Genomic DNA, 24,651 nt, shown 5'->3' with positions numbered 1-24,651 from the left:
CAATGTGTTATGGAGCCACAGGCAGGGTTACCCTGCCCTGCAGAGGGGACCCCAACGGGAGTGGAGCCCCTTTACCTGGCTGAACCCAGACAGATGCAGGTGGAGGTGGGGATGGGCTTCCTTCCCGGCTTCCTTCAGCCTCTTCCCTTTGTAAAGAGGCACAGGCCGGGTTTCACAGCAGCCTAGTGTGGGGGCTTACACAGTGACCAAAGGGTCAATTCCTCGCCTTTCTCCTGGGGCACCGATGGTCACTTCCTAGGGGCCCTCCGCTGATAGTTCATTGTGGAAGTGTCTTCAAAGGAAAAATGTGAGCAGGCTGTCATCTTTGCTCATACACGGGCAAATTCCAAATAATGAGTTCGGAACCTTGCTTTTTGGACCCAAGGTGTCTTTGGAAAGCTCCTGTCACCTGAGCTGCCCGCACCGGGAGCGATCACTACACCTCACCGTGCCCTGCGAGGTAGGTTGTCCGGTGCCCATCCTAGGACGCCTGCGGCTTTGATGGCAGTGTGAATGTTGCTCGAGCGGGGGAGGGGGGCGTGGGAGGAGGTTTTGCTTATGAGATGGAGCTGTGTATTCCTAAAGGGCCAAGCGACCACCAGAGCGCATCAGCGGGCGGCACAGTGCCTCCTGTCCTCCCGGGACTCGGGAGGGGAAGCAGGTGCAAGCCCGCAGCACAGCCGCCGCCATCTCGGACTGCGGGTTTGCTTCTAAACCCTGGGGGGTACCGACCGCACACGTGTGACCACTACGTGGAAGAGGTCAGTCGCTGGGTTGGGGGAGGGCGGGAAAAAAAGGCAAAAAAAAAAAAATGTAAAACACTCCCTTCTAAAAACAAAGGGCTGCAAATTTCTTTATTTCTCTTATTGAAGAACAAAAATACTCTTGCAATGGCTATTGAGTTTCCACAGGTACGAGGCAGATGCTAGCTAGCACACCCACTTCCAACAGTATGACTTGTTTCCTATCCGTCTACTACCTGAGTGGCGTCAGTGTAGGTTCAGGCACCATTAGGAACGTTTGACCAAACACGTACACAGCACTGACAGAGGAGTCGCCGGCCTTCCGGTTGACCAGGGCATGTAAAAAAGACACCGACAGAATGGAAAAGAAATCCTTTATGGTAAAAGGTGGCGCGCGCGCCGCCCTCAGGGCCGGGCCCCGCGCGCCTCGCGCCGCCGCCGCAGCTCCTCGCGGTAGCAGTACGAGCAGTAGTGCTCGGTCTCGGCGCGCCCGTAGAACGCGCAGTTCTCGCGCTGGCAGCGCCGCTGCGCTAGCCCCGGGCCGCCGCGGCCGCACTCACCGTTCGAGCGGGCGGCCGGCGCGTCGGCGTCGGCGAACTCCAGGCCGTCGCGCGCGGCGCCGAAGCCGTTGGTGTAGGTCTGCGACTTGTGCTCGGCGGTGCCGGCCGCCCCCGCCCCGCCGGGTAGGGCGCCGGGTACGGCGCGCGCCAGCGACTCGACCGTGTTGACGGTGCGCAGGGCGGCGGCGCGCGCCGGGCTGTAGCTCTGCGACGACAGCGAGCGGTTCTGCTGCGGATACGTGGCGCACGGCCGCAGCGCGCCCACGGCCGGCGCGCACGCGTCGTCCCGCGCGCCCGCAGCCTGCACGTGGATGACGCTCTGGCGCGCTGGTGCCGGTGGGCTGCGGCCGGGGAGCGGTCCGCTGGCGCCCGCGCGCCGCCGCGCCCCCCCGCCCGCCGGGCCAGGAGGCCGCACCGCCCGCCACCGCGCCGCGCCGCCCGCGTGCCCGCGCGGCAGGGCTCGGGCGCTCCTTGAGCTTGAGCACCAGCTGCGTGGGCGGCCCGGCCGGCGGGCCCGGCGAGGCGCGCTCGGGGCCCGGCGCACCCTCGGTCTCTGGCCTGCGAGGCGGCCGCTTGGCCGTGGAGGCGGCGGCGGCGGCGTCGCGGCGCCGCTGCTCCTGCTCGGCGCTGAAGCGCTCCTGCGCGCTGGTCAGGTAGTAGCCTATCATCTCCTCGTGGAACTGGTGCCGGTGGCTGGTGAGCAGCAGACCGGCGAAGATGAACTTGCGCTCGCCCTGCATGGCGGCGCGCAGGATGTTGAGGCTCAGCTTCACGTCCGTGCTGTACTTCCAGGCGTCGCCCCGCGGCCCGCCGCCCTTTTCGGCCGGCGACGCCCCGGCCGCCTTGTCCGTGGGCGACGGCGTGGTCTTCTCCGACGGCGACGTGCTCGCCGACGCGCCGGACTCCTCCTTGCTGCCCTTGCGCGACTTGGTCTTCTTATCCTTGCCGCGCTCGGGTGCGTCGCCGTTCTTGCCATTGGCGGAGTTAGCGCGGCCCATCTTGCCGTGCACCAGGCCGCCCAGGCCGCCCATGTTTTTCTTTAGCTTGATGCCCAGCGTCTTGCTGAAGCTGCCCAGCTTGTTGGCCACGGAGTCCGCGCGGGTCTTGTCCTTCTCCTTGCGCTGCTTCTCCTTCTCCTTGTCCTTGCCGTTCTTGCCATTATTGCTGTTGGAATTGCTGCACACGGAGTCCCGGTCCGAGTCCAGGGAGTCGGCCAGGGACTGCACGTCCTCCCCCACGGAGGCTGTTGGGGATTCCGGCTGTGCCAGAGGGGCCTGCAGGGGGAGAGGGAGGTCAGGGAAGGAAGGAGGTTAGAGATGAGCCGTCCCCACGTGGGACCAACAAAGGTCCAGGATGCCTTTTTGGTGAGCTCAGGTTGCTGGAGGCCTGGAACCCCGAGGCGGGTAGTTTGGGCAAGATGCGGATACCCACCTGGCTCTGAGATTTTTAGAATTACAGAATTCTGAGAATTTTAGAATTACCATGCCCGGACTCTGCCCTTATAGCTCTGGCTAGGCTGTTCTATGACCAGACACAGGTCCAGGCCGGCCTCTGTAGAGCGAGAGGCCTTCTGGTAAGGATCACACTTCATCTGCATCTGTAGGTGACTCTCCTACAAAGGTGTCTCACCTGTTCATTCCAGCAGGGGATAGACCTCTTGCCCTCACGTTGGAACAAATATGCCCTTAGTTCCAGGGATGACCATTTTACTCTAGGGGTTCCTTTCTCAGACTGGCAATGTGCGGTGTTAAACTGAGGATTCTGAAACAGGACCTGGGCTTAGCAGGAAAGATGTTACCATTCCCAGAAAAGGTCTCCTAGGTGTGGGGAGGGAGCATCTCTGTTAACACCTTGGACAAGGCACACTGTCAGCCAGTAAGGAGGGCAAGGCCAGTGTGGACACCTGATCAGGACCATGGGGTAGGTGGAGAGCCTGAGAAAGGAGATGAGTGGAACCTACTGCTGCCTTGTGGAGGTTCCTTCTTGGGGGAGGAGAATTCCGACAACATCACTGGGTGAATGCCAGGGACCTCATCCCAGAAGCAAAGTGGCGGGAACTGGTGCTCACCCCTAAATGGGCTTTTCCTGGCCTCTAGGGGAAGAGCCTGGGAGAAGGCCCCATTGTTCTGTCATTTTATTTTTGTCCCCTCCCTCCCCAAGCAGGTCCAGGAGAGGGGTCCAAGAGACCTCCTGCAGCCAAGTCCCCAGAAGCAAGCAGGAGCCAGCCCTCACCATCTCCCAGGCTGAAGTTCCTTCTTTCTTCTTCCCACCCTGTCCTGGGTCTGGAAGGAGGCAGGGGTCTCAAAATGGTTTGTCAGTGACACAGAAGGGCAGAAGCTCAGGGGTTTGGACCAGGAAAGGGGGTTGTGCTGGTGCTGGCAGTACCAATTGATGGGAGCCCTGTGAGTAAGGAGCCCTGGCTCATATGTCCTTGGGCTGGAAGCCCCGTGGCCAGGCCCTTAATCTGACACCATGGCTTGGCGGGGGGCCCTGCTCATTGCAGTGCAGAGCTGTGTCCCAGCCCAAGAGCCTCCTGATTCTAGATCTAGAGCCTCTGCCTTCACACCGTACGTGTGTATTAGGAAAGAACACCCCCAGCACACTGGCATCATCCAGGCAGTTGACAGGTCACTGTGGAGGTTAAGAGGCAGGACTCTGGAATCAGGCTGCCACCCTGTGTACTCAGTAAAATGGGCTATCAGTACCTGCCTCCAGGAGCCCTATGAAAATTAAATACAGGTAAAGGCTGATGTATGAAAACATCCAAACGTTGCCTCGCATAGTCACTACTGACTGTGCCAGGCACCATCCTACTGCCTTCCTGGGGTCACTCCTTTAATACTGCTTATGAGCCCCAGGTCGTGGCCAAGTCTACTGATTTCTGAGGTGTTTTTTTTTTTTTAAAACCCCTTTCACTGAGGGTTCACTACTGAGATAACAAAAACATCAATCAGACACTTAAAGTAAATACTTAGCATCCGGAAGCAGGGACAGAACAGACTCTCCCTGGAGGAGGGGCCGTGTGGGGGCGGGCAGCTCCTCTCCCCACTGCCCTCCCAGAGGACCAAGAAGGAGAAGGAGGGGGCGCTGAGAAATCGCGCTCCCGGTTCCCTGACTTTTCCAAGGACCCACACACAGTTTATAATTAATTCTGCTCCGCTGCAGCACATCGTGTTCCGATCTCAGCAGAGATAGTTTTGTGTTGTGACTTGCCTACGGTTTGTTTTCTGAGTGGGTGTGTTTATTCCTCTCCTTCTGGAGAAAATAAAGGGACCAAAAAAAAAAAAAACCCACCAAAAAAAAAACACCCACCAAACCCCAATAAACTCCCCAACAACCATCCCCTAGCCGGAGCGCGCGCCTACATACAGCACGCAAACACGCGTGCACACACGCACCAGCTAAACCCGAGCCACTTCACGCCCGAGCTAGGGTGGGCGGCCAGGCGGGCGCTGGGCAGCCCAGAATCCGGCCAGGTTTGGAGGCTGCGCCCCCGCCCGCGCCGACGGCGAGTGAGCGGCCAGGACCCAACCAGCTGGTCGGGGCCGGGCGCACGCCAGGCTCACCCGGGTCTCGGAGGGGATCCGGATCCACGTCACATTCATGTAGCTGTGCAGAAGGTTCAGCTTGGCTTCTAGCGACAGGATCAGGCTGGTGAAAGAAAAACACCGGGTGAAACGCGCCCCAGCGGGCCGGCGCTCGCCCGCACGCACCCCGCCCGCAGGCACGCCAGCTGTCCCAGGAGGAGCAAGGGCGGCCCAGCCCACGCCGAGAAACCAGGCGACAGCAGCCCTTTAGGGCGTTGGGGGAGGGGCGCGGGGGAGGGGCTCACTGGGCCAGCCGGGCGTTATCGTTGTCGTCTTTCCCCCACTCCCAGTCCTTCCCGGGGTCCACTGCAAAGTGCAGAGGCAGCAGCTTGTGCTCCGAATCCGTCAGGGGGATCACGGCTGGAACAGAAGAGAGAGACGCGGTGCCAGGTGGCCCACGGGCGGGCCGAGAGGCTCTAGGCCCCAGCAACCCCCAGGGAGGCCAGGAAAGGGAGTTCCAAGGCCAGGTGTCTCCTTAATTAAGGGAACCGAACAGAGACGAACACAGACCATTTGTGCCAGCAGGAGCGTTAAGACCACAGGTGTCAAAACCACTACCGATAGTTTAAAATACTTCATATTAATTGTGGACGTTGAAGAGCAGTTGGAGACATCACCTGGATTCTAAAGATCTGGGTCTGTCAGCAGGCAGGTACCGCGGTTGGGCCGCAGACAAAAAAAAGCTATAGCTGTTTCTGTTATTTCTGAGGAAGGACCCAAGCCGCTTGGTCACCTCGCAGTGTACAAATCAGACAAGTAAGGCCGTCTGCTCATCTGCTCATTTGTGAACTCTTTCAATCCTTCTGTATCAGTTCGGGGAGCGGGATGCGTGGGAGCTCCCCCAGGGAGCTCACAGGTAACACCCCCTCATAATCTCAGGTGGTGATAAGTACCCTGAAAAGTGAGCAGCGGACTCGGTAGCGATGGCAAGCCTTTCTCGGGCGGGTCGGGGAGGCTTCTGAGGAAGTAACGTGTAGGCGGAAACTGCGGCGGAAGAGACTGGCCCTCACCCAGCCATCCATTCATCACAAACGCTCCTGAGGGGAACGCCCACCTGGGGGAAGTCTTGGCCCATCCCAGAAAGGCTGGGGCGGAGTGGGGCGTTCATAGGGTTGCCTGGATCTGCTGGGAGCTTCTGAGCCGCTGTGGGACCCAGCGCCCAGTGAGAACAAGAGAACAGCTTGAACAGCTTGCCGCTCCCCAGGGTTTACCCTACCTCCGCCTCCTCACTCTCTGCCCCTCCCCTCCCCTCCCCTCTTCCCCGCCTTGGTGGCCATGAGCCTGGTGTCCTTTCCCATGATTCATGGCAAGGGTGTCACAGCAAGAACAAAAAGGCAAATGAGTAAATAAAATATATGACTGAATACCAGTAATAGTTGACTTTCTAATAAAAAATTGCAAACACTGACTCACTGCTGCTCTCCAGTGTCGCTAAAGAGAAAATATGAGCACAAATAATCCTCCACTCCCATATAAAGGAAACACTGCTTTGCTGGGGGAGGGGGGTTCTGTTTAAAGTGGCTGGGGACTGGCAGTACTGTGATCTGGTTTGGTTGGTCAAGGGCGGCTTGGTCTGCCCCAGGCACAGGCCACTGGGTTCTGCCTTGACATGGCCATGACACACAGGCTGCCCCTCCCAGGGCTGAGCTACAGGGTAGTCACACTCAGGGAGGGCCCCATGGCTGGTTCAGGAACTGCCTCCCTTGGGCCATGCCCAGAAGCCCGTCCCACAGTTCCACGACTCAACACAAAGGCAGAGAGAGAGTTGGCCTGGCTTCCCAGCCACTGGGAAGGGGCGGGGATGGCAGTAGACCCCTCTGTAGACCCTTGCTAGGGCAGCATAGCTCCCTGGAGGGCTTGATAAAGGCACTGATCAGGCCCCCATGCAGATGGCCAAGCCAGAGTGTCCAGGAAAAGAAGCCAAGGACTATGTTTTAATTAAGCATCCTCTGTGGTATTTAAAATCATGCAAATTTGGAAAATATTGTCCTATAGCAATAATCTGTTTGAAATAGTTACTGTGGGTACAACTTGGGCAATTTGGGTCTAGCTGTCCACTCCCTTCCCAGGGGAGTGGTGCTGTTGGGAGGGGCTGCCCAGCCATGGCTACATTTCCCCGCCCCTGGCACTTAGGAGGGAACAGGCACCTAGTTGCACCCATGGCATGAAAGCAGAAGCACTGTGGGAAGTGCTGGGCAGTGTGGTTAGGTGTGGGCGGCCTCCCCACACCCCTCCCCATCCTCCTGCCTGCTGAAAATGGTGGTGCTGTAAGATGGCAGGGGTAAGCTTCTGACTCCCCCACTTGGGGAAGATCTGCTTGCCAATCAGGAACACCTGTTTTAGACTTTATGTGCATGAGAACCAAACTTCCCTCACTATGATTTTGGTTCATTTGTTTCAGATAAACCAATTAAAGTAGTACAGATTCACATGCCTCTCAGACTCAACTCCCTACCACAGGGCTCCTGGGAATTTTTATCCTCAATGGTTGGAACGGAACTGACTCCCTGGGCTGCCCCCTGCTGAGCAGAAGGTTTGACTCACCTGAAATTGCTAGAGCCTGACCACCTAGCAGAGTCTTGGCAGCCTCTAAGCATGAATGTTAGTGGGATGAGGGCCAGGTACTCAGAGAAGTTCTAGGGACATGCCTGCTTGCAACAAAAGGCATCTTCTCTGCAGAGGGTACAGCTGTGGCATGTGGGTGAGGGCAGGGCCAGAGGGACCGAGAGCCCAACCGGTAGCTGCACAGGCCAGGAAGGCCTTGGGAACAGGCCCTCCCTGCAAGCATTAGCTGCTTTGGATGCCTCTGCCTCCCACTTTACACATTCACTTTTCCCAATTGGAAACCTGGCCTCATCCTGTGAGATAGGCAGTGATGTGATGGCTTGCCCTCTGGTGGCAATGTCTGGAACAGCAAATGCTTTTCAAAATAAGCCAGCGAATTCTTTTTTTCCTTGAAAAGGATCTTCTATCTTCTCACCTGAAAACATACAGACACCATCTCAAACCAGCCTGGCCATATTTTCAGTACTTATTTTCCAAAAATGAACGGACACTTCTGGTTTCTGTTTCCAGGAGAGCATGGTGCTACTACCATTACAACAATAAGAAGCTAGACAAACTGCAGATACACAATTTTCCTTTAACCCATTAGAGAGCAGGAGTCACAGGGCAACCAGCTAATTCCAAATCTAAGGACAAATGGGGGCATACAGGCAAAAATGGACATGACTTTCATGGCGGCAGATTCAGCTGGACTGCAGTAAAAAGAATTCAGCTGAAATTGTTAATAAATCGGTAAAGGAAGAATGTAGCCCAGTGAAAGAATATTTAGAACCCTGGGGGCTACAGATAAAAGGGAAATTCATTGTACCTGTAGACCTCTTTCCATGGGACCCAACCTGGTGCTCACAAAAGAGTGGCAAGAATTCTGAGAAAGTGTCTTTCACAGATCTTTCTCCCCATCTATACTAAAGAACAAAAGCTTAAGTTAGGAGGGCAGGGCAAGAGACACTGTTGGCCTTAGGGCACTGGGGTCTTTCCTCAGTAAAGCTTGGGGTGGGAGGAGGAAATAAGGAAAAAAAAAAACCCTCTTCTTCCCTGGGGGAGGGGCAGGAACATGTGCTGAGCCCAAAATAAAGCTGGGAGAGGTCACTCCCTTTCCAAGATCCAGGGACACAATACCTACCTAAGCCAGAAGCTTAGTTAGACTAACAAGCATCACCCTCTGGCTCCCACTTCCACACCCAGGCTAACAAGCTGCAAGTAACAGCAGTTTAGTGCTAGAAGAGGGACAAGAGTTTAAAGAAAGGGTGCAGCAGACAGTGAGAAAAACCTTCCGGCAAAACACAAGATATCACTAGTGAAATTTGAAAGCTGAGTGCACTGAGGATAACCAAAGCAGCAATGAAACCAAAACCTACCTCAAGTCCTGACTAGACTGATATAAACCCCATTCTGAAGACCTAGCAAAAGGTAAGGCACCCTTAGTTCCAGGAATCAAAATGATGTACCTCAGTCTTTACTGTCCTACTCAAGATGTCTGGCTTTCAACAGAAAACTGCTGGCATAAGAAAAGACAAGAAACAAAACAAAGCAAAACAAAACCCAACATGTTGACAGGAGACAAAGCATTTGACAGAACAAAACTCAGATATAACACAGGTATTGAAACTCTCAGACATAGAATTTAGAACAATTGATAAATAAGTTGAATACTCTAATAGAAAAGGGGGATACCATGCAAGACTTGATGATTAATTTCTCTCCAGCAGAGAGAAGAAATTTACAAGAAAGGATCAAATGGAAATGCTAGAAATGAAAAAAAAAATCAGTAAGAGAGATGAAGAATGACTTCAAGGGGGCTGATCAGTACACTTTACACAACTGAGAAAAGCATCTGTGAGCATCAAGATGGGTCAACAGAAATTACCCAAGTTGAAACAGAAAAGATGAATTGGGTGGGGGGGATGCACAATAGAACACCCAAGAGCTGTGGGGCAATAGTAGACAGCCTAAGATCTGTGTGAGTATAATACCAGAAGGAAGAGAGAGCACAAGACAAGGGATATTTAAAGAAATAATGGCTGACAAACATTTCCACTGTGAATGACAAACACCACCACAGATCCAAAAAGCTAAGAAAAAACCAAGCAGGAAAACAATACCACCACCACCACCAAAAATATCCCCATACTTAGCATATTTAAACTGCTGAAAACCAAAGACAAAATCGTAAAGGCAGCAAGAGGAAAAAGACACATTACATACAGAGAAACATAGATAAGAAACAGAGCAGACTTTTCATGATAAATCAAGTAAGTGAGAAGACAATAGAGTGACATCTTTAAAATGCTGAAACAAAAAACTGCTAATCCATAATTCTATACCCAGAAAAATATCTCTGAAACATGAAGGAGACATACTTTCTCAAACAAAAATGAAAAAAAAAAAATTAATTGCCTACAGAACTGTACTAGAAAAAAATGTATATATATTGCAGTAGGAAATATTAAAGGAAATTGGAAATTGTTTAAGGGGAAGGAATATATTACCAATAGAAACTTGGATTTTACATAACAACATGAAAAGTAGTAGAAATGGAATAAGTGAATTTGAAAATAAAATTAATTTTTCTTCCTTTTAGTTGTTCTAAGAGACTAAGGTAAAGAAAGCAACAGTGTATTATTAAAAGTAAAAGACTTCAGGGGCGCCTGGGTGGCTCAGTGGTTAAACATCTGCCTTCGGCTCAGGTCATGATCCCAGGGTCCTGGGATCAAGCCCTGCATTGGGCTCCCTGCTCAGCAGGAACCCTGCTTCTCCCTCTCCCACTCCCCCTGCTTGTGTTCCCTCTCTTGCTATATCTCTCTCTGTCAAATAAATAAAATCTTAAAAAAAGAAAAGTAAAACACTTCACTGATAGTAATGGCACAAAGGATGGGAGGGAGGGATTGGGAATAAACTGTCGTAAGATCCTTACACAACCCATGAAGTAGAATACTACCTGAAAATAGAATCCAATTAATTAAAGATGTTTATTGCAAACTCTAGGGAAATCACTAATAATGAAAAATAGAGGCATAGTAAGTCAATAGTGGAGATAAAATGGAGCCACGAAGAAACTCATTTAATCCAAAACTCACTTATCCAACCATATGATTAATACCATTAAATGTAAATGGTCGAAAAATACCAATTAAAAAGCAAAATTGTCAGAATGGATAGAAAAAGCAATACTCAATTCTACTACTACAAGAAATTCATTTTAAATATAAAGACACAAAAACTAATGATGTACTATATATTGGCTAATTGAATTTAAATAAAAAACAAAAAAAAAACCCACAAAAAAACAAAAAAAAAAAAAAAGGAAAAAATAAAGACACAGATAGGTTAAAAGATATTCACTAAGTATCAAAAAGCTAGAGTGACTAACTTAATGTCAGACAAAGTAGACTCCAGAACCAGGACTGTTACCAAAGATACAGAAAAACATTATGTAATGATATAGGCACAGTTCTCCAGGAAAACATCACAGTCCTACATGTGTGCATGCTCTTAATGACAGAGTGTCACAGTACTAAAAGCAAATACTAACAAAAATGAAAGGAGAAACAGACAAATCCATTATGGTTGGAGACCTCATCATTTTTCTCTTAGTATTTGACAGAATAAGTAGATAGAATATCAGCAAGGATGCAGAAGACCTGAACATTATCAGAGAACTTGAATGAATTGACATTTATAGAATGCAACAGGAGCAGAACACATTATTTTCAAGGATACATGAAATATTCACCAAGGTATAACATATTCTTAGCCTACCTTAGCAAATTTAAAAGAATAGCCATAATAGAAAGTTTGTTCTCAGACCATTACTAAATAAAACTATAAACATATAACAGAAGATATTTGGAGACTCTCCAACTATTTGGAATTTAAACAACATGCTTCTAAACAATCCATAGGTCAAAGAGGAAGTCTCAAGAGAAATTAAAAAAATAGTTTGAACACAATGAAATGGAAATACAATATATCAAAATTTGTCTGATGTAACTGATCAGTGCTTAGGGGAAAATTTATGGCACTAAAATGCATATATTAGATAAGAAGAAAAGCTCCAAGTTTGTAATACAAATTTCTGCCTTAAGAAGGTAAAAAAAAAAAAAAGCAAATTAAATTCAAAGGCAGGGAGGAGGGAAATAAGAAAGATTAGAAACTAAATGAAACTAAAAAGAGAAATAGTAGACCAATCAGTGAAATCAAAAGCGGTTTCTTGGAAAAGATACATAAAAAAACAACAGATTATCCAAATTCGTATTTTAAGAAGTTAGGATAAATGGTGAACTAGGCTTTTAAATGATCTTAAGCTGCTAATACTTCTGCTAGTCAATACATGTTTATTATATCTTAAGAGCACATTTTGGAATATTGAACTTTTCATTGTTAGATGTTTGTAGATTTAAATGCAGTTGTAAGAAATAATGCAGAGATCCTGTCTACCCATCCTGCAGGTGTTCCCAATGCTAACATCTTGTGTAACTGGACTACAGTACCACAGCCAGGATATAGGCCTTGGTACACTCTATTGAGTGTATTCAGATTGTATAAATTTTCCATGCATTCATCTGTGTGCGTGTGTGTGTATTTGGTTCTACTCAATTTTATCACACGTGTAGATTTGTGTAATCCCCTCAGTCAAGATACAGAATGGCTACATCACTACAAGGGTCCCTTTTCTACCCTTTTATGAATACACCCACTTCCTTTCAGCACTTCATTCCTGTCCCTAATCCCTGTCCACCACTGTGATGGATTATTTTATATGTCAACTTGACTGGGCTAATGGACGCCCAGAAAGCTAGTAAAACATATTTAGGGTATTTCTAGAGGGGATTAGGATTTGAAATGGTAGGCTGAGAAAAGAAGATCACCCTCCCCAGTGTGAACAGGCATCATCCAATCCATTCAGGACTCGGATAGAACAAAAAGTAGAGGGAGGAATTTGCTGTCTTTTCTTGAGCTGGGAGGTCCCGCTTCTCCTGCCCTTAGACATTGGTGCTACTGGTTCTTGGGCCTTCACACTCATGGGAAATTATACCACTGGCCCCCACTTCTTGAGCCTTTGGACTCAGAGCTGAATTATACCACTGGCTTTCCTGGGTCTCCAGCTTGCAGATGGCAGGCAGATGGTGAGACTTCTTGGCCTCCAGAATTGTGTGAGCCAATTCCTAAAATAAATCTCCTCTTATATATATCTGTATATATCCTACTGGTTCTGTTTCTCTGGAGATCCATGACTAACAGAACCACTCATCTGTTCTCCATCTTTATAGTTTGGCCATTTCAAGGACGCTACATAACTGGAATCATACAGTATGTAATCTTTTGGGATTACTCTTTTTATTCACCATAATTCCTTTGAGATCTACCCACGTCATTGCATATATCATACTCATTTCTCTGTACTGCTGAGTAGGATTCCATGGTATGGATGTACCATAATTTCTTTAACCATTCACCCAGGAAAGACATTTGGGTTGTTTCCGGTTTGGGGCTATTACAAATAAAGCTACTACAAACATCTGTATATACACTTTTGTGTGAACATAAATTTTCATTTCTTTGGGATACGATTTTTTTTCTTTTACGTCTGGGGTCATATGGTAAGTGATGTGTAGTCTCATAGGAAATAGCCAAACTGTTTTCTAGAGTTTTACATCCCTACAGTAATGTATAAGAGATCTGGTTGCTCACATCCTCTCCAGCGTTTGATATTATCACTTTTTAAAATTTTAGCCATTCTGATAGATGTGTAGTGACAGCTTACTGTGGTTCTAATGTTGAACATCTTTCAGTGTGCTTATTTGCCATCTGTATCTCCTTTTTGGTGACATGTCTGTTCGTGGCTTTTTCCCATTTTTTAATTTGGATTGTTATCTTTTACTGTTGAATTTTGATAGTTCATTGTATACTTTAGATACAAATCCTTTGTTGATATGTGGTTTTAAATATTTTCTCCACTCTATAGCTTGTCTTTCCATTTTCTTAATAGTTGTTGTTTTGTTCATTTGTATTTGTTTTTGTTTTTTGCAGAACAGAGGTCCAATTCATCAATTTTTCCTTTTTTTGGATCATGCTTTTGTGTCATGGCTAAAAGCTCTTTGCCTAGTCCTGGGTCCCCATATTTTCTTTGAAGTTTTATAGTTGTACATTTTACATTTATTCTGTGATTCGTTTTGAGTTAATTTTTGTATTAAGACTTAGGCTCAGGTTCATATTTTTGCCTATGGATGTCCAATTGCTTTATCACCATTTATGGAAAAGACTCTCCATCTTGGTTTTGTTCCTTTGTCAAATATCAACTGAGCATATTTGTATGGGACTATTTCTGGGTTTTATGTTCTATGCCATTGATCTCTGTGTCTAACCCTCAACCAAACCAGGCACTACATTAAGAGCTCTATACTCATTACTTACAATTCTTGCACCAGTTAAAGGATACTTGTTCCAATTTTCCAGAAGAGGAAATGAAGGCTCTGGTACATAAATAATTTGCCCAAGCCAAAGTTGAAGTTGTGATTTAAATGTAGGTCTGCCTTACTCCAAAATAAACAGTTTTTTTTTTCTATTATGTCACACTGCCTTTCTTTGAATTATCTCAAGTTAGTATATTGGGAACATATAATTTTATTCATTCTTTATTCATTCAACATTTATTAAATGCCACTCAGGTGTCTCGATGATAGAGACACAAAGGTGAATAAGAAATCACGTATGACTTCAAGATGTTCAGGATCTGGCTGATGAAGAGCAGGGACCCTTCAAAAAGCAATGATCTCCCTGCTCCCATCTCCCACCACAGCTGCAGCTCTGTTCTCTATCTGAGAACGGTCTCTGGTTAGCCTGATGTAGAGTCCCTAGGTGGGCAAGGACTTTGCATTCTTGTACCTCTGGGAAAAACCAGACCCACTTTATTAGGATTTGCTTCATGAAACCTTGATGTGCAAAGCAATGGCAGTCCTCTACCTCTGACTGCTACAAGGAAAGGGACTAGTTCCTGGTGGATGAGCCACCCACAGCCTCACACTCCAAACTGCCCACGGTTTCTGATGGGGCAAAGGTTTCTTTCCTACAGAACTTTTCCCCAGAAAAATGTCCCTGAAGAAACTCTTAGAGCGGACCTCAGGTTACCAGGAAGCTGTCCATTTCCTCTGGTCATATGTGGTACCACCAAGGACTCTTTAATCCTGGGGAGCAGGCTGCCCCTAGTATTACCTGTTCAGGCCCATGATGGATGGTGCTGGGTCACTGTGAACGCACCATGCTGTGCCTGTCCCTTCTAGTCTAACATGGTGCTGCTATCTATCAGTGCTGCTATCATTATACAGTTCAGGTACCTGGCACACTAAGTACCCGTGAAGGCAAGTTGTGCTTTCTATGAAAATCAAATGGATTCTTGGAAGGCAAGTTGAACTAGGTATGAGGCACTGGCAGACCATGGGTGGGGCAGTGGGAACAGCCTGTCCCAGTGGGGAGGGTTTCTATCACCAATATTGTTCAGAATTGTAGGATATGGTGATGATACAAAGCAGACTGACTTTGTGTTGGTTTTATTATGGTTTTAAAATTCTCTCTAGACAATGCTCCTGCTTACTGTATATCCTGGGACTGGGTTCTCCCAATGACCCACCCCAGTACACCACTGTGTGAAAGAGACAGCCAAGGAAGACTGGAAATAATCACCATAAAAGCCCAGGAGAGTTTATACTTTGTATGGGCTTCGCTCCATTTGAAAGAAGTTAAAGGGGAACTGGTAGTAGGCACATTAGAGGTGTGACACCTGCAAAAACAAACAACACTAGGAAGACGGTAACAACAAAAAGGTGTCTAGTGCTTACTGTGCACATTCTACATGGAGTTGACTCATGTGATCCCAATGATCTGTGGAGCCACCTTGCAGAAGAGGAAATGGAAGCCCAGAGGCTAAGTGTCCTATCCTGTCATTCAGGTAGTTAGTTACCAAGCCAGGATTTTAATTCAGGCCACTGGATTTCAGAGTCCCTGTCCTTCATCCCTGAGTGTGCAACTGAGGATAAAGGTACATTTGTGCCTTCAGTTAAAATGGTTCAGGTATGTATGCAACATTTATAAATACACACACACACACACAAACTTACATATATATAAATATATAAATTTATATCTATATATTACATATGTAATATATAATAAATATATAAATTGACTTTTCTACCTACTGAATGCTTCTATCTAATATGCTTGTTCACAATTTTGTGAATAGCTTCAGCTGGGTCAGTGTATCTCTGAAGCCCATCTACCAAACCCAGTGTAAAAACCTGTGACCTGTAGCAGAAAGGAGCCCAGGACTTCAGTTCGCCCCTATTGAGTGGGTCAAGAGGGGGAGCAAGACTGGAGATGACCTTTGTCCCACGTTCACTAAACTTCAGGGTTTTGTGAAAGTCAAAGGAGATAGTGTATGGCGGGCGGTGTTTGGGAAAAGGAAAAATGAAAAGCAAAGTGTGATAAACCCCCCATCTAAGAGGTGTCTCGCTATGGTGGAGGGCTCTCGAAAATGTCTTGGGAGAGGCAGAGATTTTTGAGGGCCATGGGGGAGTGCAGCAGTCATTACTGGTTGCCTATCCTTTGTCTTCACTAGCAGACCCCACCTCCTGGGACTATCAGGATGGGTCAGGATGGCTCTAAGGCATTCACTGTTGACTCATTTTCCTCTTGTCTGTGACTTCTGAGACAAAGCCTGGAACAAAATCTGCTCAATGAGATGTAAGAGGAAGTCAGCTAGAAGAGTTCTGGTTAAAAGCAACACAAAGGAAGGCCAGGGTCTTTTCTGACCTCTCCATGTTTTATGTGACGATATAATGCTTGGAGCTACAACAGTCATATGACCAATGAGGGACAATTATGGGACAAAAGGCAACAAGCCAAGGAGAGTGGACAGACAAGGGCCCAGGTCTTTGATGAGTGTCAGGTCCCAAATCAACCAAGTGCTGGTCATCACATTTCTCATTCAATGAGACTCTAAACCTCCTTATTCTTTGTGTCATTGTGAGTGTTTTCTCTTACTTGCAGCCCAAACCCTCCTGAGATGGAATCTGGTTCCTATGATGTGGCAGACTGTGAAGGGAGGAGGGACATAGGGAGTGAGAATCCCACTGCTTGGGGACGCAAAGTCTTTGCCTCTGTGAAGCAGGTCTAAGATGCACAGGTGGACAGTCACCCATTGTTTCTGTGGACACAGAACCCTGCCAACCACGGCTGTATTGCTAGGAACATAAAACAAACACATTAAACAGTCATAAAATGATTGTATGTGCTGGCTATTGCATGTTGCTTTCTGGTCATGAGTCACACGATGAGCTCAGGCTAAAGGTAGCATGTTGGAAAGTAGAGGATGAGTGGGAGATATGGCCTGGCCTCTGCCTGGGGGGCCTGGGGTCTCTCCTGTACAATTCCTTTAGGGATAAAAGGGGCTGTATCAGATGGCACGTGACATCCTGCACTCAAGGCAGATGCCAGCCCCCTAAAGATGGAGCTGGGCATAGTACCAAGTTCACAGGTGGCAGACACACATTCTTCAGCTTAACTTTCATATGTGGATATGGTCTTTGGCTTGGTCAGTAATCTATGGAATAAGCTCACTGTAGATGAATGTATCCTCCCAAATTCATACATTGGAACCTGACTCCTAATGTGATGGTATTTTCAGATAGGGCCTTTGGGAGGTGATTAGGTCATGAGGGTGGAGCCCCCATGAGGGGGCTGGAATCAGTGCCCTTGTAAGAAGAGACACAAGAGAGCTTGCTAGAAAGCAAGCTGTCTGTCTCTCTGTCCGTCTGTCTCTCTGCCATGTGAGTACAAGAGAAGTCAACCATCTGCAAATCAGGAGAAGTTTCCTCACCTGACATGGGATCTGCTAGCACCTTGATCTTGCACTTTCAATCTCAGAACTATGAGGGATAAATTTCTTTTAAGCACTTGGTCTATGGTACTTTCTTACAGCAGCCTGAATGGACTCAGACAAAACTGGAAAAAATGCAGACTGGAATTCAGGGAATTGTACTGCCAAAGAAATGCTCAGGCTAAGGAAGCTCAATCCCTGGGCTCCTGAACACCCAGGGTGGGTGGTGACAGGCTCAGCCCCCAGTGAGTGTTCTTGGTGCATGCACCAGACGTGGCGCTCAGGGTCTTCTCAGAGAGCAGAACCAGGCTGTCATGCTGGCCGACCAAAAAGCTTGCTCCCCATGGCCAGGAGGACAGGTTGGGCAGGTGCCCCATGCTTTGCTTCTCTCCCCTCTTCTGAGGGGGGTTTGGTGGGGAGCAGTGTTCCAGCAACACATGCCCAAGGACCACACATAGTACCTGTACGTCCACAAAGAGACCAGGGCAGCCTGATGGAGAGGCCTGCACATGATGTGCTGACGGGGCTGCGGCTGATTCAGAAGTCGAGGGAAATGGTGGCTGGTGTGCTCCTGGGGGAGTGCTCTTCATGTGCCATGGAAGGCATGGCAGGGGAGCCAGGTGTCTGGCCTGCTGTGGAGCTCAGGAGAGGACAGGGTAGGGCTCATCAGGGGGAGCTGGCATCAAGGCACATCCCTGCTTTTGTGTCTCTCTAGGCCCTCAGGATTACTAGTCAAAGACCCTTCGCCAGTTCTTCCCACACAGTTGACTGTAGCTAGTATCCCTTTGGAGCTGAGCTGCAGGCTCCAGAGCGGCTGGTCCTTGGGGTGGCACATGAACCAACAGGCAGACAGTTTAGTGGATAAATGCACTCCAGTGCATTTAATCAGCAAGACTCTGCTCTGACCCCACGTGCTCCTGTAAGCCAAGAACAGAGTTCCATAGCCTTGAAATCCTTCCTGCACATCCTGGCTACCCGGTGGCTCTTTGCAGGGTTTGTGGGTCAAGAACCAATGTTAAAAACAACAGCCTTTGTCTAGTCCCCAGACTCTGGGGTGCAGGGGTCTAAGCTAAAATTCTAGATGCTCCCCACACCAGTTCTTCCTCCTCTTTCTCTGTAACAAGGGGCCTTTGCAGATAGGGGCTTCCTCCTCAGGGGCTCAGCTCTGGGCTCTAGGAAGAGCAGCAAAGGAACTTGGCATGCAGTCCATTGGGGCTGGCTGCAGACCACAGAGGGGAAGCAAAGCTGTGCTCTTCCGTCTTACCCTGAGCTTATTTTTCAGCGGTAATCCAGAAATTTAGGAAGGGGTTAAAGAGAAGGCAGGCTAATTGCAAAGGCAATGAAGGTGATTTGCATTTCTTAGGCACCTTCTGGTTTCCAAAGCCTTCTTGCTACTATAAATTTATTTGATTCTTATAATGTCCTATAACAGGTGGGTTGCTCCATATTTTCTCCATTATTGTATTGAGGCAGGTACACAGATGGGCCAATTTGTTTGGAATATGATTAAGTGACTTTGAGTCAAAATCACTTTATTTTAGATTACTATATTTACAAAATTATATTATAAAACTCATTGAAATGGGATACTTCATATTCATAACATATGAAGAGAGATTTTTACTTAACAAGAGATGGTGCTGTTTATCCTGTAAGAGAAAGCATGGTTTGTTGTCAGAGAGATTGGAAAGGAGATGTTAGACTAGATTTGGTTTGGGCAATAATGAAATATAGATTGACATTGAATTTAACTATGGGTTGTGCATCAAATACAGATTAAAAACTGCTTTCATGACCTGTTATGTGGGGTTATTCTGTTTGGCTCCACAAAAACCCCAAAAGACTCATTTTTATAAATATGGTATATTGCTTCTAAGTGGCAAGAGAGAAAGTTTCAAGCTGCTCTTTGCAAACAGTTTTTCCCTGCAAATACCACATTTTGGGGTGTACCGAGTCTCTGTTTCCAGTAAATGAACAGCAAACTCTGGTGTGATCATCTGTAAACACTGGTCTTAGCTGTCTGGAGCTGACTGATGGCTGCATTAACATTGCTGCCCATGTCCTTATCCACATTGGCATCCCCCTCCATCTGTGACCAGTGGGATTTTTAGGGACTGCAGTACACTGCTTTCTAGGTAGTCTGAGTGGGAGGCCTGAAGGGACAAGGGCAGAGCTCCTTGAATTCTCTGTGGCCCCTGGATAGGCTCCAGAGGCTCTCAGGTTGTTTGCACTTAGGAGGAAAAAACTATTCAAATAATTACCTTATATATTGTTTTTTTTAAAAAAAAGATAGCCCCAAGTTACCAGGTTTATCCCAAACAAGCTTTGATTTGGGGTACCACTTCCTGTACCCCCTCTCTGGGAGATGCATGCTCCCTGATGGCCACCCTCTTTGGCCAACTCTCCTTTTTGGAAGCCACACCATCCAACCTGTCCTAGCAACACTTCACCACCTACAACTGCTCCCTGGGGTGCAGGTATGGTCCGCCCTTTCCTCAGTTTCCTCTGCTGTCAGGTGTGGATAGAAAATGTAGGAGGGGGTTAATTGTTGTCCTTGGAAAGGACCTAGAATGGCACCTGCACACAGGAAGTACATGCGAGTCCTGGTGTGACTATGGGGTGCAGACCCAGCCCAGATCAGAATTTTACAGTCATTTGAAAATGTGGTGGGAAGGAAGCCCACAGGTGTCATGCCTGTGGGCACCAGAGGATCCTCCCTGAAAGCTGAAAGACCAGAGCCCAGCGTGTCATGGGGCAAAGGACTAACATCCTCTCCTGGAGAAAGCATGGAAGCTACCAAGAAAGTACACATCATTTTTATTTTAAAAGTCTTAAAATGGATTGGAAAAGCCACTTGCTCACACCTGACCCATCTGTCTCCAGCCCCCAACTTTCCTCTCTGCAAGCCTTTTCCCCTTCCCGTGGGCAACCCTGGCCTGCAGGACCCAGAAAGACCTTGTACTTGAAGGTAGCTGACCTCAGCAGTGGGTGAGGAGCGGCCTGGCTGAGGCAGAAAGAACTATGAGAGAGTAGTAGGTTCTTTCAGAAGATCATTTCGACAGGGAAGACACTCAGATGAGAGGTTTAAAGAATAGCTCTTGCATTTTTAAGTCTTTAAGAGTTTGCATACACAGATGAGACATGCTGGGCCGAGCAGAAGAAGGAAGGGAGTGGTGAGAAGAAAGGAACCCCATGTCACAGCCTAGAATACATTTTTTTTTCTTATTTTGAGGCTCCTAGAACATTGTTCCTAAGACACAAGGACAAGATGACTGCCCCGCTGGGGCCTGTGATGACTGTATCTATTGGCTTCTGTACTGGGGTGCTGGGAGGTCTCAGGGGGCACCCTCCACAAGGTGCCGTTTGTGTGAGTCAGGGCACCGTGGGGGCTGCGTGATAGCCACACTCGACAGTGGGGGACCAGCCGGTGTCCTGGAGCTTGACCTTCCCAGTCTCACATCTCCTACCTCCCAGCAGACTCAGACTGCGGTCTGGGCTGCTTGCTCCTGAGCTTCTAGCCTCTTACATTGATCCCATGCTGGAAACGGCAGTATCCATGTGGTTTCCATGTCCCTCTGCTGGGTGAGATGCCATGTGGCTCAAGGGCACAGGCTGGGACTTTTTTCCTTTGCTCCAGCATCCTGTGTGGCATGAGGGGACATTGGGGACACGACCGAGTGCCCCATCAATGCCTGCCCTGGGCTCTCCTCCAGGCTGGGGACACTAGTCCGTGAATTTGGGGCACCTGGCACTGGAGCTTATAGTGGGTGTCTCTCAGCCATCTCTGTAGGAGCCCAGGTCACCTGGTGAGGCTCTGCTTTGCTTGCACCCATGCTTGGGTCCTGCTCTTTCCTGGAAGAAAGGAATCCAACCCCAGGTACTCATTCTACCAGGCTAGCCCATTTAACTGTCCCAGTCACAAGTGCCTGGAATGGTGTGCCATCATAGAAACATTCTCAGGGAACATTTGTTGAAGAACGTCTGTGCAGCTCAGATCCACAGGGCTGGGCAGGAGACAGCTGGAGCCCACCCACAGCCTGCTCCCTGACCACGGGCCAGACCTGGCTCTCAGAATGCCTGGCACCTACGGTGGGGCTTTCATGCCCTCAACCATGCAGGTGGCAGTCCTGCCCTTTGCTCTGTTGGGATCCCCGCACACAGGCATTTGGCTATTGAGGGGTCAGGGAGCTCACATACACTCAGTCAGCTACTGATGGATGCAGCATCTGTTGGTCAAGAAGGTGATGCTGAGGAACTTAGGCAGAAATGTCCAGATTGGATAAACTGAACCCACAAGTTCTGCTGTTTGAATGGACGCTTGTCCCTCGCCTTCTCTTCTCTACTTAGCGATGTCCTCTCACCTTCAGCCTCCCAGAGCACACACCAATTCCTTCTCAGCTCTGGACTCCTGGGCCTCCTCCATGGGGCTAAGGGGGTTTCTTGCCAGGGCCAGGGCTAGCCAGTGCACATCCCTGCTTAGAGTGGGCTCTGCTGGGCTTGCCACGTGGTTTGCTCTGCGAAATGCCACCTCCTCTGGGCGGCACTTTCATCCCTCCTCTCTGAATCCTCTTGGTCTCAAGGCTCCTCTCCAAGGCTGCCCGATCTTTGCACCTCCCACGTAGCTTGTGCACAGTCAACGCTCACCCAGATGTGTTGAGCGACAGCTGACTATCTGAATTGCCCTGGGACAATCAAATCCTTCAGTTATTGGTTATAACACTCTAGTCAGGAAAGATATCAGGACAGAGCAAAGGAAGTTCCAAAGAGAGGCGTGATGCATGGCTTGCCCATGGGGAGCTGATGCTGCCCTCACTCCATGCACCTGACTCTGGCGGGTACCTGCTTGGCAGCCATGTGTGATGTGAGAGAGAATATCTCTGCCCCTAGCATTGGGTTCAGACTGTGGGAAGAGACAGGCCTGATGGTGAGGGGACAGTAGAGGAAACGGGGGATTCCCCAGGCCATATCTCTCCTTTTGACTTTCTCCTGGGGACCAAGACCACCGGAGATTGGCAGAAGCAACTTTGGTCTCTCACCAGTGAGCAGGCATTTTCCTTTCTACCTTCTATAAAAGTTCCAGTAGGCATTTTCTTTTTCCTTTTCTTCTCCTTTAAAAAATTTTTTTTCAAACAGAGTTTGAAGTTCTAGGTAGGAGTCAGGACACCTAGTTCAAGCCCCATCTATGCCCCTGGTTGGCCAGGTGACCTGCTTGAGTCCCTCCTGTGTGGGGCGCAGCTGGGTCACTGGGCCGACTGACGTTCTTCCCAGCTCCAACATGCCCTCATCCTGGACGTGGGGTTCTATGGGGAAGGGGCAGGTGAGAGGCACGCAAGTCACCTTCCTCTCCACTGTTTATTCCCCATTAGCTCTATTTCTGGGTTGCAAGCCATAGTAAGATGTCATTGGATCTGACTGGTCCTTAGTGGAAGCAGAAGTCAGTCACAGGCTTTGTCATGCCTCCACCCAGGCATCCAGCTGGTCTGCTGTACTGTGTGTGTGTGTGTGTGTGTGTGTGTGTGTGTGTGTGTGTGTAGGGAGGGAGGGAGGGCGGGTAGAGGGAGGCCAGAGCTGGGTTTCACCTTCCAGGTAGGTGGCCTGGGAGGAAAAGATCTTCCATAAACATCTGGGACACTGCTGATGGGTCAAGGTCTCACGTGGGACAGAGATCCCAAGAGATCTGAGAGTCAACACAACTGTTAGTTGTTCCCAATAAACTCTGAAAATATGCTTAAACATTTTTTTAAACTATGTTTTATGGTACTTGCTGATCAGTGTTTAGACTCATCCATTCAACTGGGCTGGAAGACTTTGATATTCTCATTCTGTCTGCGGTAGTGTGCTCGGGCTGCCATGACAAAGCAACACAGACTGCAGAGCTTGGACAATGGAAATGTATCTTCTCGTGGTTCTGAAGGCTGCAAGTCCAAGATCAAGTGTCAGCAGGGATGGTTCCTTCTGCGGCCTATCTCCTTGGTTTGTGGATGGCTGTCTCCTCCCTGTGCCCTCATGTGGACTTCCTTCTGCATGTGTCTGTGTCCTAATCTCTTATAAGACATCAGTCAGGTGGATTAGGGTCTATCCACATGACCTCACTTTACCTCTCAAAAGGCCCAGTCTCCAAATACAGTCACGTCCTGAGGAACAACCCCTGAATGAATGAATGAATGAATGAATGAATGAATTCAGCCCTTAACAATGCTGTTGCCTCTCCCTTTGTGATGCGTGGGGATACCTCAACTCACAGCGAAGTCCCCTCACCAGTTCACTGAGGGAATGTGGGATTCAGGCTGATTCTTTCCTGCTTCCAGCAGGACCCCCAATACCTCCCCCTCATGTGGGGGCACTGGCCACTGCCAGGACCGCATGGAGCATGTGGCTTCCCCTGAACCATGAGACTCGAGGTGTTGAGTGGTGCTGCAGGACAGCCTGCTTATCCCTCTGCACTTAAAGAGAATGGGTTTTCTCTTTAGTGCCCCACTTGATAGCCTCATGCACCATAGCTTTTTAGGGGATTGAGAGCCCAACAGCCAACAGTGATTTATTTCCAGACAAAGGCCCGGTTGGAAAGAATTCATTTCTGTACTTTTGCCTTTCCTCAGATATAAGGTACTCATCACTGCCAAAAGAAAGAGCACAATCCAGATGGAACTGTTAAAACATCACACTTCCCCCTGATTCAGAGCTGGCTCACCGAACCCCCACCAACTCCCTCGCACCCTCCTTCCTTTGGTGTACTCCCTTCTCAGACTGCTCTGCAGCCTGGAAACTGCAGGTGTGGAGCTCAGTTTTGGTTATCAAGAGGCCAGCACAAGTCCTTGGGGAAGGTTTTCCCCCTAAATGAAAAGATAAACTTTCAGGAAGAGAAGGTATTTGGATGTGATGCCTGGAGCTGCAGCACCCATTTTATGACCGCAGAATAATAATGGTGGATCAGGGAGAGACCGGAACCTGAATCCCTGAGAACATTTAAAGCTATCTTCTCTGTCAGCCCTGGACCACCCACTTCAGGAAGGACTCCCTGTTATAGAGACGGCAGTAGCCCCTTTCCCCTGTGAGTCCCTTGCAGCCCAGTGCTATTCAGAACACATCTTCCCTTGGGGGCTTATAGCATGGCTTTCTGTGGTTGTTTCCGTTTTCCTTGGCATTATAAAGGCTGAGAAGAGAGGCTGAGTATGTTCCTTAAATGGACTCCTGACCTTTCGGCGTCTCTCCAGTACCCCGACCACCAGGTAACAGTAATAACTGAAATGCTAGGATCTGGTATTTGCAAAAAGGCCCCCGCAGTCTCTGCAGTAGGCCAGGAAACAAGGACAGCACCCCCG

At 48.7% G+C, this 24,651-nt stretch overlaps 1 protein-coding gene across 1 annotated transcript in view; it reads right to left on the bottom strand.

The window, feature by feature from the left end:
* Positions 1-826: 826 nt before the first annotated feature.
* The window catches only part of OTUD7A (OTU deubiquitinase 7A), a 376,751-nt gene continuing 352,926 nt past the window's right edge, over positions 827-24,651 (bottom strand). Inside the window, 4 exon segments of the mRNA XM_040642665.1 lie at positions 827-1,710; positions 1,712-2,577; positions 4,870-4,954; positions 5,136-5,250. Coding sequence (XP_040498599.1) covers positions 1,149-1,710; positions 1,712-2,577; positions 4,870-4,954; positions 5,136-5,250 — 1,628 coding nt within the window. The 3' untranslated portion in view covers positions 827-1,148.

This window comes from Ursus maritimus, unplaced genomic scaffold, assembly GCF_017311325.1.
Source record: "Ursus maritimus isolate PB19 unplaced genomic scaffold, ASM1731132v1 scaffold_27, whole genome shotgun sequence".
NCBI lineage: Eukaryota > Metazoa > Chordata > Mammalia > Carnivora > Ursidae > Ursus > Ursus maritimus.
The sequence above is the reverse complement of the archived record's forward strand: the minus strand, read 5'-3'. Positions and strand labels throughout refer to the sequence as shown.